The sequence below is a fragment of the Carassius gibelio genome, chromosome B22 (genome assembly GCF_023724105.1).
Source record: "Carassius gibelio isolate Cgi1373 ecotype wild population from Czech Republic chromosome B22, carGib1.2-hapl.c, whole genome shotgun sequence".
NCBI classification, from domain to species: Eukaryota; Metazoa; Chordata; class Actinopteri; order Cypriniformes; family Cyprinidae; genus Carassius; species Carassius gibelio.
This window is the reverse complement of record NC_068417.1, coordinates 5613583-5626628: the sequence shown is the minus strand read 5'-3', so window position 1 is coordinate 5626628 and position 13046 is coordinate 5613583. Positions and strand designations below refer to the sequence as shown.

General features: G+C 34.4%; 2 protein-coding genes and 1 long non-coding RNA gene across 4 annotated transcripts in view; 1 reads left to right on the top strand and 2 right to left on the bottom strand.

Annotated features, from left to right (window-relative positions):
• The window catches only part of LOC127987694 (uncharacterized), a 2462016-nt gene that overhangs the window by 1295718 nt on the left and 1153252 nt on the right, over positions 1 to 13046 (bottom strand). The window lies entirely within an intron of this gene.
• LOC127987779 (uncharacterized) overlaps positions 1 to 13046 on the top strand; it is a 188456-nt gene that overhangs the window by 21038 nt on the left and 154372 nt on the right. The window lies entirely within an intron of this gene.
• On the bottom strand, positions 1404 to 7041 carry LOC127987757 (cytokine receptor common subunit gamma-like). 2 transcript variants are annotated; one of them, XM_052590162.1, is made up of 6 exons: positions 6717 to 7041; positions 5994 to 6075; positions 5742 to 5914; positions 5522 to 5658; positions 3061 to 3229; positions 1404 to 1530 (listed from the first exon to the last, which is right to left on the bottom strand). In XM_052590162.1, exons 1-5 carry the CDS (start codon positions 6787 to 6789, stop codon positions 3080 to 3082), a joined length of 615 nt encoding a protein of 204 aa, XP_052446122.1. In that variant the 5' UTR covers positions 6790 to 7041; the 3' UTR covers positions 1404 to 1530; positions 3061 to 3079. The 2 variants fall into 2 exon arrangements, with proteins under 2 accessions (XP_052446122.1, XP_052446121.1); XM_052590161.1 differs by lacking the exon at positions 1404 to 1530 and adding an exon at positions 1642 to 1914 and having other exon boundaries at positions 6717 to 7034.

Here is a 13046-nt window from a genome sequence, read left to right as displayed (position 1 = left end):
TAATGGTTATATTATCACAGAAACTATAGAATTACTACAACAGATTCATTCAAGATCTTTACTATAGCATGGATTAAAAACACTATAGTATTTGCTATAAATTACTATAGTATTTTGTTCATGTGCATGGCTACAAATTAAACCAAAAAATCATTGTTACTATAGTTTAACCATGGCAACCACAAATTAACCATGGTTTTGCGAACTACAGTTCAACCATGGTGTTCATAGTAAAACTGTGGTTATACAAATGGAATTCAATCTAGGCCAAAACACATAATTTAATTCATAAATAGATCAACTATTTTATGAGACGGGTGGAAACCTTACCTGTTATCTAAATCCGTCTTTTAACCAAGCGGCAACCTCCCACCCTCTCTCATGAAGCCAACAAGGAAGTGACTTAAACTGTAATTCGTCAACTGGCTGCAAAAATGAGTCAATCCCATAGCAACTCCAGCTTCATACATTTTTTAATAGTCTAACGCTGCCTATTCAAACACGTTTTGAAAGTCTTTTTAAATCCAATAACACAATGCGCAGTCCATATACGATGATCACCGAATTACCAGTTTACCAACCTCTCATTTTACCACTACTCACCTGATTATGACCATGAAAAGAGAAACTTTCCAGCGCAGCCCTATCTCTCGTTGGTTGACCCCTCGCGTCAGAATCCGAAGGTGAGGGATTAACATTGAAGTGTATTGGATGGTCCTCTACGTTGAAAAGTGACTCAAAGGGGATGTCGACATCAGGGGGCAATGACCAAGCGTCAATACGTGACAATGAGGGGTGAGACATGTTGGACAGAAATACAGAGTTCTTGTATGAAACTCTAGATGGCGCAGTCTGATAGCTCTAACTCACTCTGACCTAATGACATCATTATCACATGGCACAGCTGATTGTTTTTCTGATTGGCTGATTTGGGATTCGATATATTGATCGAATTAATTCCCCCTTTTGATTAAAATATTTTACTCGGTGGGCCCCCAATCTGGCCCCCTGGCCCATTTGCTCATGCATACGTTGTATTCCCAGAAGCTATGCTTCTGAATTGAGCTGTAAAATATCTTGTGTAGATCTGTCTCAATCAACCGTAACAAGTGATGTACTATATTACAATACACAAATATAAAGTTAATTTGACAGCAAGCTGTCTTACAACTGAAATCTTTTCAGTATCATTGGGATATATAAAAATAAGGTTATTTTTGAGATTACAGACTAAAGTACAGACATTTATTATTATTATTATTATTATTATTTGTTTACTTCAAGTCAATCTATTGTATGATTTGCATTTTAAACTGAGGCCCAAAAGGAATTGTTATCTTGTGGCTCCCTCTGGTGAACCAAGTTAGGATTAATTCCCACTGAAATAAATGGATGATAAGAGAGAGAAAGAGAGAGAGTTTTTTCTTGTTGTTGTTTTATTGTACCTACAGCTTGTAACCAATTACATGCCTCATGCCTCTGCAGAACTCCTTGGTGTCATCCTTCCACAGCCTCTGCTGCAGCTTACTCCTATAATCATTTAATGATAATAATAATGCAGTTTATTAGGTACCTTTCAAGACTGAATGACACCTTAAAATAACAGTAGACTATTGATTGATTGACTGCAATAAAACCTAATGAATTTAAACAAGAGTTTAATAAAGACTCAAATACAGAAATAAGTTGTGATAGGGGTTATGTAAACTGTGTTATTACATTTCACAGATACAAATGCAAATATGGAATTTGTTTCCTCCAGTTAAACAAAAGGCTAATATGAGAAGAATTATTATTATTATTATTATTATTTTGTGCAGAAGACAGGTGTTGAAGCCACAGTAGGCACTGTTGTGCAGTCTGATGGGATTTACTGCAGCGTGTCTAAAGTGCTGTTATTCCTTAAGATGTTTTCTGAAATAAGAAAGGAAATACTTTCATGAGTGTTTGAAAATGGGACGTGATGTAAAAGTGCAAAGGTACACATAGACGTTTGGGGTAAATTTGCCATTCATTTTCTTCCAAACTATAAAGTAAAAATATTTGAAAATTAACTCTGAAAAAGTCAGGATCACTTTGAACAGTAATCAATTAAAAGAACAAGCAAACCTAAAAAGGAAAGATTTTTATGATGGTTTGAATATGAGACAATGTAAAAGTCTTATGCACTCATGCTTGGGGTATTTGCCTTTAACTTTCTCCAATACTATACAGTAAAATGACTTGGAAATGAATACAGTAATAGTCAGGGTGACTGTGAGCAGGAATCAACTGAAAGAACGAGAACACCTCTAAAGAAAATGTTTTTATGAGGGTTTGAAATGGGACATGATGAAAAAGTGATTATGCATTTAGATGCTTGGGGTGAATTTGCCTTTGATTTTCCACGAAACAGTACAATAAAAATATTTGAAAATTATTACAGTAATAGTCAGGGTGACTGTGAACAGGAATCAATTGAAAGAATGAGCAAACCTAAAAAAAAAAAAAAATGAGTGTTTGAAAATGGGTAATGGTGCAAATGCTAGAATGCACTTTGTTTTTAGAGTGATTTTGTCATTAATTTTCTCCAAAAATATACAGTAAAATTACTTGAAAATTTAAATGGTACTAGTCAGGGTGACTGTGAACTTGAATCAATTGGAAGAATGGACAAACGTATTAAGGAAAGCTTTTTATTAGTAAGTGCTTTTTATGAGAAAGTGTGAGAATGAACATGAACGTGTGGGCATGTTTTTGTGACATATCAGGACACAACTTTGTATAATGACATGGGTATGACACAGGTATTACAAGGAGAGGGTGACTTATGAGGACATAACCCATGTCCCCATTTTTCAAAATGCTTATAAATCATACAGAATGAGGTTTTTTTGAGAAAGTAAAAATGCACAAAGTTTCCTGTGAGGGTTAGGGTTAGGTGTAAGGTTGGTGAATGGCGATAGAATATACAGTTTCTACATTATAAAAACCATTACGCCTATGGGATGTCCCCACTTTTCACAAAAACAAACATGTGTTTGTGTGTGTGTGTGTGTGTGTAATACGGACATAAGTTACCTGAGGTGTCGTAGGTCTTTTAAGATCCCCAGTAGACAGGCTCACTCCAGTCACTCCAAAACTTGGACTCTCCACAGGAGGACTGTATACGAGCCCTGACCTTGAACTCATAGTGTTTTTTGGAGGGAAAAGGCAAACTGAAGGAGGTCCTGGGGCCTGGAGCGGTGTTCTAGGGAAGAGAAAACTTTGCCGTTTTGAATTTGGTTGTCAGACGACCACAGGTTGAAAAAGCATTACAAGAACAATTTGCACAACATGGTCTTTGAAATTCATTAGTCTAGTCGTCAAGCACAGGGACATTCTCTGTTATCTCAGCAAATCACTTTAACATTTAATAAACAGCTCCAACAAGATATAACATATGGCATAGTAACAAGTTCATTTTTAAAAATGCTAATGACTCTATTATTATTATTTGTGGAATTTGTACTGAATGTATTATTCCACATGTAACATCATTAAGCTGATAGGTGGAGACTAGTGACTGTCTTTTACAATGATCACTACAGGAAAGAAACAAGTGGCATGTTCTCATGACTGAGTCATTGAATAATTCACACAATCAGTGATGGACTGGCCATCTGGAGCACTGGGATTTTCCCAGCGGGACTTTGACTAATGTGGGCTGGCCCATTGCATAAATATATATATATATATATATATATATATATATATATATATATATATATATATATATATATAAAATAAATTATAAAAAATGTACGTCCATCGGGCCAGATGAATGGCCTGCATGGCCCACTTGAGTCAAATATTCAAATTAATTTAGTGTGCTCCGGCTCAGTGTACTGGCTCAAAAGCGCTCGTCAATGTCAAAATGTTTGAATTAGCCAATCAAATCGAAGAAGGCAGGATTTACTGTTCACAGAAGCTGAGCAGTGCACCACTTGAATGCAAGCTGAGGTAAGATGTAAGCAGCTGAATGGCGAGACAATTCGGCAAAAATTGCCAAATCTGTTTACGATAAGAAAATGTTAAACGACAAACATTACTTTTCAGCGATACAAACTACTACTGGCCTTTTCAAATTTCTTATTGCAATGTTATTCATCACAATTAAATTTAGGAGTGAATGTTTGTAAAGCTCTATTCAGGACTTCTTCTGTAAGTAATTTGTTAAAAAAAATAGTACTACTAATACTAATAATTGTCAAATTTATTCTGTCTAGAAATATTGTAAATGTGAATACCTTTGTTTTCAAGTGCAGTGATTAGAAAAGTAATATATTTCCTATTATCTATTAAAATATGTGAAACTTTATTTGGTAAAGAACAACATATATTTGAAATATAAATAATCTATAATAAGTAGTCTATAAATATCCTTAATGTCACTTAAATTAATTTAATGCAACCTTGTTAAAAGAAAGTATTAATTTATAAAGGCTATGTTTTTAAACTTACACCATAAAATATGAAGCAGCACAATTGTTTTAAACATTGAAAATAATCAGAAATGTTCCTTGAGCAGCAAATCAGCATATTAGAATGATTTCTCAAGACCAATAGAAAGGTACAATAAAATCAGTCTACATTCTGCAAAACATTCCAATTCTTAAAATTCTTCTAAATTATTTAATATTGGTCATATACACCAGGAAAAGCCAATTATAATGTAAAGAAGTATGCCCGTCATTCATTAAAGGATTAATCCACCCCAAACTGAACATTTTGTCATTAATCACTTACCCTCATGTTGTTCCAAACCTGTAAAAGCTTTCTTCATCTTCAGAACACAATTTAAGATATTTTAGATGAAAACCGGAAGGCTTGAGACTGTCCCATAGACTGACAAGTAAATAACAGTGTCAAGGTCTAGAAAAGGTATGAAAGTCATCATCAGAATACTCCATCTGCCATCAGACGTGCAATCTGGGTTATATGAAACGATGAGGACACTTTTTGTAAGTGAAGAAAACTAAAATAACGACTTAATTCAGTAATTCTTTTGTCAACGTTGTTGCACAGTTTAGTTTCTACATGTTTTTAGCTTTGATTTGAAATAAAACAGCACATCCTTGTGGTGTGGATGATACAGAAAATCATATGCAGCATATTGAGAGACACAGAGGAGACTGTTGACAAATGAATTACTGAATAAATAAGTTATTTTTGTTGTCTTAGTTTACAAAAAGTGTCCCCATCGTTTCATATAACAAGAACATACTATTTACAGATCACAATGCAAAATTAATTAATTTCATTTTAAAATTAAATGAAGTATTATTTAATTTCAAAAACATTAAAGTAGTCACTTTAGTTGCATTCGATATGATTTCTGTGTATATAAAACCACTTTTGTACATTTATTTAAATGTGATTTCAGTATGTTTCTCATAAATCATTAAGCCATTCGGGGCCATATGAAATTAAAACCTATACAATGTCCTTGTGATGTGCTTCAAATGTGGCTAGGTTTAGTTTCATAAAACAAATGTCCTACCTTCCACACATTGTTGTCTGTCCTGTAACGAACTTCACTCTCAAAGCAGCCGCTGTTCTTTGTAAAATCCCAGTATAGCCACAGTTCAGTGTCTTTTTTCTCCACCACAGACAGGTTGATTGGAGGGGAAAGCTTCACTGATTAGCAACACAATACAGTTTTAATTCATCAACTGGTCAATTATGGTCAAGTCATAATAAATATGAATCATTTCTAATACCATATGATTTGAGATTATGCTCCTGCTCTGTCACCAAACCTCCATCGTCACTGTACAGCCGTGTTTCTAATGTATTAAACCGCTGTGGTGTTTTGTAGGGGAATACACAGCCCACGTTAACACCATCAATCCTGAGATATTCTGGACAATCCAGAGTTTCTCTAGGAGTAAACCTAAGAAAGAAAACACATGCTGTTGTCAGTTCTGAAACTTTCATCCAAAAATGCAGCCTTTCTATTTTAACATATGCACCTGCTCCTGAAACTGTAATTGTGCTCATGCTCAGTCCATGTGCAGTTAACATAGTCCAGATTTATGATAAGACAATTAATATCTGGGTAAAGAAGAGAAGAGAAAAACAAGATAGTTAACACTTAAATGCACTTTTATTTATTTTTCATTATAATGAATTATGTAATTTATAAATGTCACAGTACAGCTATATGCTCTGTCTGTAAGGACTGCAAAGAAATATCTACATACAGGAAATATGTACATTTCCAGTCTAAATCACAATTTTATACAGGCTTTCTGGTTAAAATTAAATAAAAATATTTAGAACATTTTGATTTAGTCATTATATGGAGAAACTGAACTGAAAGTGTTGTAAGCTCAAGTTGTGTCAAACTGTCTTTGGTTGTGTGAGCACATCACGGTCACAGAGAAGCCTTTCTGGAAAATAAGCATCTGAATATTGTCAACTCTTCAGGCGACGGGTTACTGGAAAATTTCACAATTTCCTGAGGAGTATCACTTCTGCGGTTTAAATGATTGCCATCGGGAGACATATATACGTTAACATATTCGATTTTAACATCTTAACTGTTGAAGAACCACATACTTCCATAGTTTTAAAGAGCATATTAAACCACAAGAAGAGGAAGAAATTTAAAAAAATTCTACAAACCCAACTCCAATCAAACTAATGGGGAAAAAAAATTAAATTTCAAAATAGTGCAGTTATAAAATACTTACTTGGCTGCGATGATGCAGAGAAAGCAAATGAAGGAATGTTCCCAAGGAAAAGAGCAACTAAAAGTAGTATCATCTTGGACAGGGTCGTGCGCTTGTTGTTTTAGATCTGTTTTGGTCTTGCCTGTTCCAACCTAAATATCTGCTGTGTGTGCTGACGTATGTTCAAGAGAAGCCACGTTCTGCTGATGTCTGTTATAAACACAACTGACTGCTAAATGTGTGTTCGAAAGAGAGTAGACATTAAACATTTACATGAAAACACACATATCAAAAACCTACAATAAACTATACTAATATGTTTAAGGAATTAAATTATAGCCTATATTCTGACCTTAATTAGACAATAAAGTACAAGAAGTGCAATCAACAGCAGAATAACTTATTTACATCAGACTAATATGCTATCATAGTTGGTGACCGTATCTTTATGCCAGTGGAGTAATTTACTACTAAAGATGAACTGATTATGAATATTATATATATATATATATATATATATATATATATATATATATATATATATATATATAGATCGAACAGCAACAACAAAGAAATCACTCAGTGCTCTTGATTTAAAAGCTTCTGTAAGTTTAATAAAGAACAATCTTTAATTTATTCAGTCAAATATGAAATTCTGTTTTACATTTGATTACTTTATTCAATTTCTGTACATAAAAACTAATGCTAGACATCACTAAAAAAACTAAAAAGAAACTAAAAATCAAGTTTACTTCTAATAATCGTTACTCTATTGTATTTATTTTTGCTGTTGCTCATAGTTAGGTAAAAAAATAATAATAATTATGTGCATGTACATATATACCATAATTATGGCAGGCTGATATACTTTAAAATAAACATTTATTATTTCAAAATGTGTTTCTGCATACCCCTCTAACACTGGATAGTTGCGCCCCTGGCATCATATGTGGGAGATATGATGAGTTAATATTTAGTTTATTTCTTTTTGTGACATTTTCAATGTTTTAAGTGTTACAATATATAAGTGTTATATATATATATAAGTTATACACACACACACACACACACACACACACAATGTATACTGTAATTTTCTATATTTCTGCATAAATATGAACCAAAACATCATCAGATATTTCTTCAGAGGCTATTTGATATATGTCAATTGTAAATGATGTAAATCATACATTTTCTGTTGTGATTTTTATCCATCAGTGAACTCTAAACTCTAACTCTAGTGATTTCACAACAAACTTTAGTCTATTAGCAGAATTTACCATGTAGCGTGAAGCAATAGACCAAAATGACCGAAAACACTTTGAATCATCTGTCAGTATTTAAAAAAATTCAGTAAATGATGGAAATGTTTCTGTTAATGCAACCTCTGCAATAAATGCAGTTTTAAAGTCAGCAGTTTTGTGTGGGAGGCTTGCCAAGATGATTTTATTTAAATATGCTGCATACTCTGCCACCAAATGTCTAAATAAGTAATAACTAATATATTAATAATAGAGCTAATGTGTTGAACTAATATATATGTGACACATACACACACACAGTGCTGATTTAAAGTTTGTTATACCTTTGCAATTTTCTACATTTCTGCATAAATATGACCCATAACATCATCAGATTATCACATGATTCCTGAAAGTAGACAAAGATATTTTCTGTCATTTATTTGAGAAAAATGACCCAGTGTTACATATTTATGTGTAGCACATATTGATCATATTTTAAAATTGAAATTGTAAAGGGTTCAAAAATGTTCATTCAGCACTGTGTGTGTGTGTGTTTGTGTGTGTATATATATATAGCAGTGTCTACCTTTGACTGTAAAAACTATTTTTTACAAACATTTTTTTTTCTGGGATTTAGCAATCCTGTGAATCACTAAACTAATATTTAGTTGTATGACCACAGTTTTTTAAAACTGCTTGACATCTGTGTGGCATGGAGTCAACCAACTTGTGGCACCTCTCAGCTGTTATTCCACTCCATGATTCTTTAACAACATTCCACAATTCATTCACATTTCTTGGTTTTGCTTCAGAAACAGCATTTTTGATATCACCCCACAAGTTCTCAATTGGATTAAGGTCTGGAGATTGGGCTGGCCACTCCATAACATTAATTTTGTTGGTTTGGAACCAAGACTTTGCCCGTTTACTAGTGTGTTTTGGGTCATTGTCTTGTTGAAACAACCATTTCAAGGGCATGTCCTCTTCAGCATAGGGCAACATGACCTCTTCAAGTATTTTAACATATGCAAACTGATCCATGATCCCTGGTATGCGATAAATAGGCCCAACACCATAGTAGGAGAAACATGCCCATATCATGATGCTTGCACCTCCATGCTTCACTGTCTTCACTGTGTACTGTGGCTTGAATTCAGAGTTTGGGGGTCGTCTCACAAACTGCCTGTGGCCCTTGGACCCAAAAAGAACAATTTTACTCTCATCAGTCCACAAAATGTTCCTCCATTTCTCTTTAGGCCAGTTGATGTGTTCTTTGGCAAATTGTAACCTCTTCTGCACATGCCTTTTTTTTAACAGAGGGACTTTGCGGGGGATTCTTGAAAATAGATTAGCTTCACACAGACGTCTTCTAACTGTCACAGTACTTACAGGTAACTCCAGACTGTCTTTGATCATCCTGGAGGTGATCATTGGCTGAGCCTTTGCCATTCTGGTTATTCTTCTATCCATTTTGATGGTTGTCTTCCGTTTTCTTCCACGTCTCTCTGGTTTTGCTCTCCATTTTAAGGCATTGGAGATCATTTTAGCTGAACAGCCTATCATTTTTTGCACCTCTTTATAGGTTTTCCCCTCTCTAATCAACTTTTTAATCAAAGTACGCTGTTCTTCTGAACAATGTCTTGAACGACCCATTTTCCTCAGCTTTCAAATGCATGTTCAACAAGTGTTGGCTTCATCCTTAAATAGGGGCCACCTGATTCACAACTGTTTCTTCACAAAATTGATGACCTCAGTGATTGAATGCCACACTGCTATTTTTTTGAACACACCCCTTTCAACTAATTCAACTAATTGCCCAATTGCACAGCCTTAAGAGCGTGCATATCATGAATGCTGGGTCTTGTTTGTTTTCTGACAATCTACTGAACCTACTGGTAACTTGTTTGCCACGTAGCAATAAAAAAATATACGAAAAACCTTGATTATTCTGGTTAGTCACATTGTACTGCTATTATTTTGAACAATACTGTATATATATATATATATATATACTGTATTTCATGCTTGGTAAATCTAAAGGCCAGTCTTTGGTCTCAATAAACTATTATATGTTCCAGAGCATATAGTTTTAAAGACATTTTATCAGGTTTATTTAAATTCAGTGCTGCATATCTCACTGCCTTTGTACGGTTGACAGAATTGCATAGCAACTTTTATTATGGTTTTTCTTTTTGACAGCACTACTACATGCATACATACACACTCTCTCTCTCTCTCTCTCTCTATATATATATATGTATATATGTATATATATATATATATATATATATATATAATGTGTATATATATATATATATATATATATATATATATATAATACATATACATACATACGTAGACATACACACACACACACACACACACACATACATCATTGCGTACCATATAGGGACAATTTCAGGTTATGGATGTGACAGAACATGAGCAAGCATAATTGAAATATTTTGCACAAACCCTAGTGTATTCATTATCATATAGATTCCATGGCGTTTTTATTGTTATATGCTGTACATTCCTTATCAACACAGTTTAAGGCATTACTACTGTCTGTCTCTGCTTCATCATTTGTTATTTCTGTTTGAAGGCCACAATAGCTCTGCAAAGACAGTTGCATAACTTGGAGGCCATGAAAACTGAAATGGCAGTTACAGATGATCAACTGGAGGGCTGGATCACTGATGTCAATGAGTGGGCAGAAGGTATAAAATGCAGTTTGGTATACTGCTTAATGCATTATTTTTGTGTTCGTTGAATTATTGGTGAAACACAGTGTCAACTAATGTGTCACCTGATGGGAAGCAAGGATAAAGTTATTTCTGTCTAGTTTTGTGTTATCATAGACGCATAACTTATTTTAGCATCTTTAAAACTTTAATTTCTTTTCAAGCTTTTAATTGTTTGTTGCAAATGCACATAGCCTTCAACCTGTAGGATACATAGCCTTATCCAGTAGGGTTGCCACTTAGTTACAGAAAAGGTTGTTTGGGCCCACTGGCCAGAAATTATACTATTTCATGGAATTAAGAAGCATTTTTCCTACTTCTATTCTGCTCAGCAACAACATCCCCAAATGATGCTGATGTTGCTGTTGTGGCCAGACGAACTGAGGAGCTGGTCACCAGTATTAAAAGGAGGTCCCAACGTCTTTATAAAGACAATGATAGCTGCAAAGGTCGTGCCCGGATACGCCAAAAGATCAGGGAGGAAAAGAAATGTTTAAATTCTGTGGTGGATCAATATAATACCATGGTCCCTAATGCAGAAAACCTGGACTTGGACACCATTCTTTCAGACGACACCCTTTGGCCATGGCAGCTTCCACATGGTGGTATGTACACAAGTCCATTGACAATGTGAAATACGTCTCAAAGTAGCACAATTTTTTTTTTTTAGCAATGTTCACCCAGATAATCAAAGAAAACATTTAAATACTAATCTTAAAATCAACTGATTTATGTATTCCAGACTCTGTAGATCTAAGGACAAAGAGAAAGGCATTTGACACAGTGATGGCAGTAAGGAGACTTGAGGAGGAGAAGAGGATTCTCATTGCTGAGATGAAAAAACACTGGAAATTTCTTTGCACCCGTGCAGACACTCTAAAGGAGATGTCATCCCAGCTTTGCAGTGGGACATCAAGTATGTATTTTAAGTTATACTTGACATGCATTATATTTACCGGTATGTTTCTGAAAGTCTGTAATATTTTTTTTTTCCCGTATATAAGGTGAGATGTGGGGCCTGAGTAAAGAGGGAATCCAAGGTCTGCAGAGCTTAATGATGAAGAGCACACAAGCCATCAACAAAATACTGAAGCACACAAAGAACTGTTATATTCAAGTTCTGACTGGAACAGAAGTGAACTTTGAAAGTGATTCGGATGAATACCATAGTGACTCTGAACTTTCAGAAGATTAAACCGAGGATGTAAGATAACCAGCTTTAAAGTGTCTTGTCAATGGCAAGAAGATCATTGTAGCACCTGGACTCTTTATGTTGAAATGCAATTCACAATTCAGTTTGTCACATACAGAATCAGAGTATGACAAGCTTTAAAATGCTTAGTGCGGTGCTGCGTCATAACAAAAGATTGGAAATAAAAAGAGAAGAAGAGTTCAATGTGCAACATCCAATTTCCGTACATGTGTTTACATCATTGTTTAGATAACATTCTTTTGTTCAGTCCAGTATCAATGATTTCTAGAAAAATACATTTTGACATGAGTTTCTTCATGGTCGAACTCACATGGCCTTTGGCACAGATAAGTCTTCTCAATAAAATTCTTCTAAGCCCAGTATACAGTACCTCTAACCTGCATCTGTGATTGGTATTTCTTGCTGTGCTGATGGATATTTGTTGCCATTGGTCCAGGAGCTGTATAACCACATCATCGAGGTTGGAGGTCTCATAAACCCAGCATTTAAAGAGGATGTGTGTCGCGCAGAAAAAACTAATGACAATTCTGCTATAGCTTGGACTGAAGGTTCCATAACCAATCTGAAAGCTGTGCTAAATTGAACATTTACCCTTATTGTTATAACCATCAATTCAATGATAAAATGATTTAGTTTTTATACTTTACTTATTATTACAGATTGTCCTTATTTGTGTTAATTGTAATCTGTTTTTTTTTTCTCTATGTTATGGTGTTATTGTGGTCATTGTTTTCTGATTTTGTCTCATTTCTACATTTTCATTCATTGTTTTATGGAATGATAATAAAACATCTTTGATCCTTAAGTAACCTTTGTAATCTTTCTGTGTTGTCAACACACTAGAGGTCTTTGTTTTATCTACCATGTCAAAATATGTGTCACGTGCTGATATTTGTTTATAATAATGACAGTAACTCTACCATGGCTTTTGTGACGTTTAGGCCTACAGTTAACATTATTAGCTTGCATACATCATAAACGGTAAAATTTGGCATGTAAAATCTATGTATTACCCAACATATGTGAGCAAAGTGAAATTACAGCTTATACGTTCACAGACTCTGTAGCATCCTCTGGAATTGACAATGTGCCAGGAATGATCAATGTGGTTTTTGTACTGCATTAAAACCAAGAGCATGCACATTACTGA

Bases quoted from the DNA above. Each gene is read 5' to 3' on its own strand.
- LOC127987757 (XM_052590162.1), bottom strand. From the start codon at position 6,789: ATGATACTACTTTTAGTTGCTCTTTTCCTTGGGAACATTCCTTCATTT. The intron at 5,915-5,993 runs GTGCATATGTTA...TTTCTTTCTTAG, and splicing joins AATTACAGTTTCAGGAGCAG to GTTTACTCCTAGAGAAACTC. The intron at 3,230-5,521 runs GTAGGACATTTG...TCTCTTCCCTAG, and splicing joins CAGACAACAATGTGTGGAAG to AACACCGCTCCAGGCCCCAG.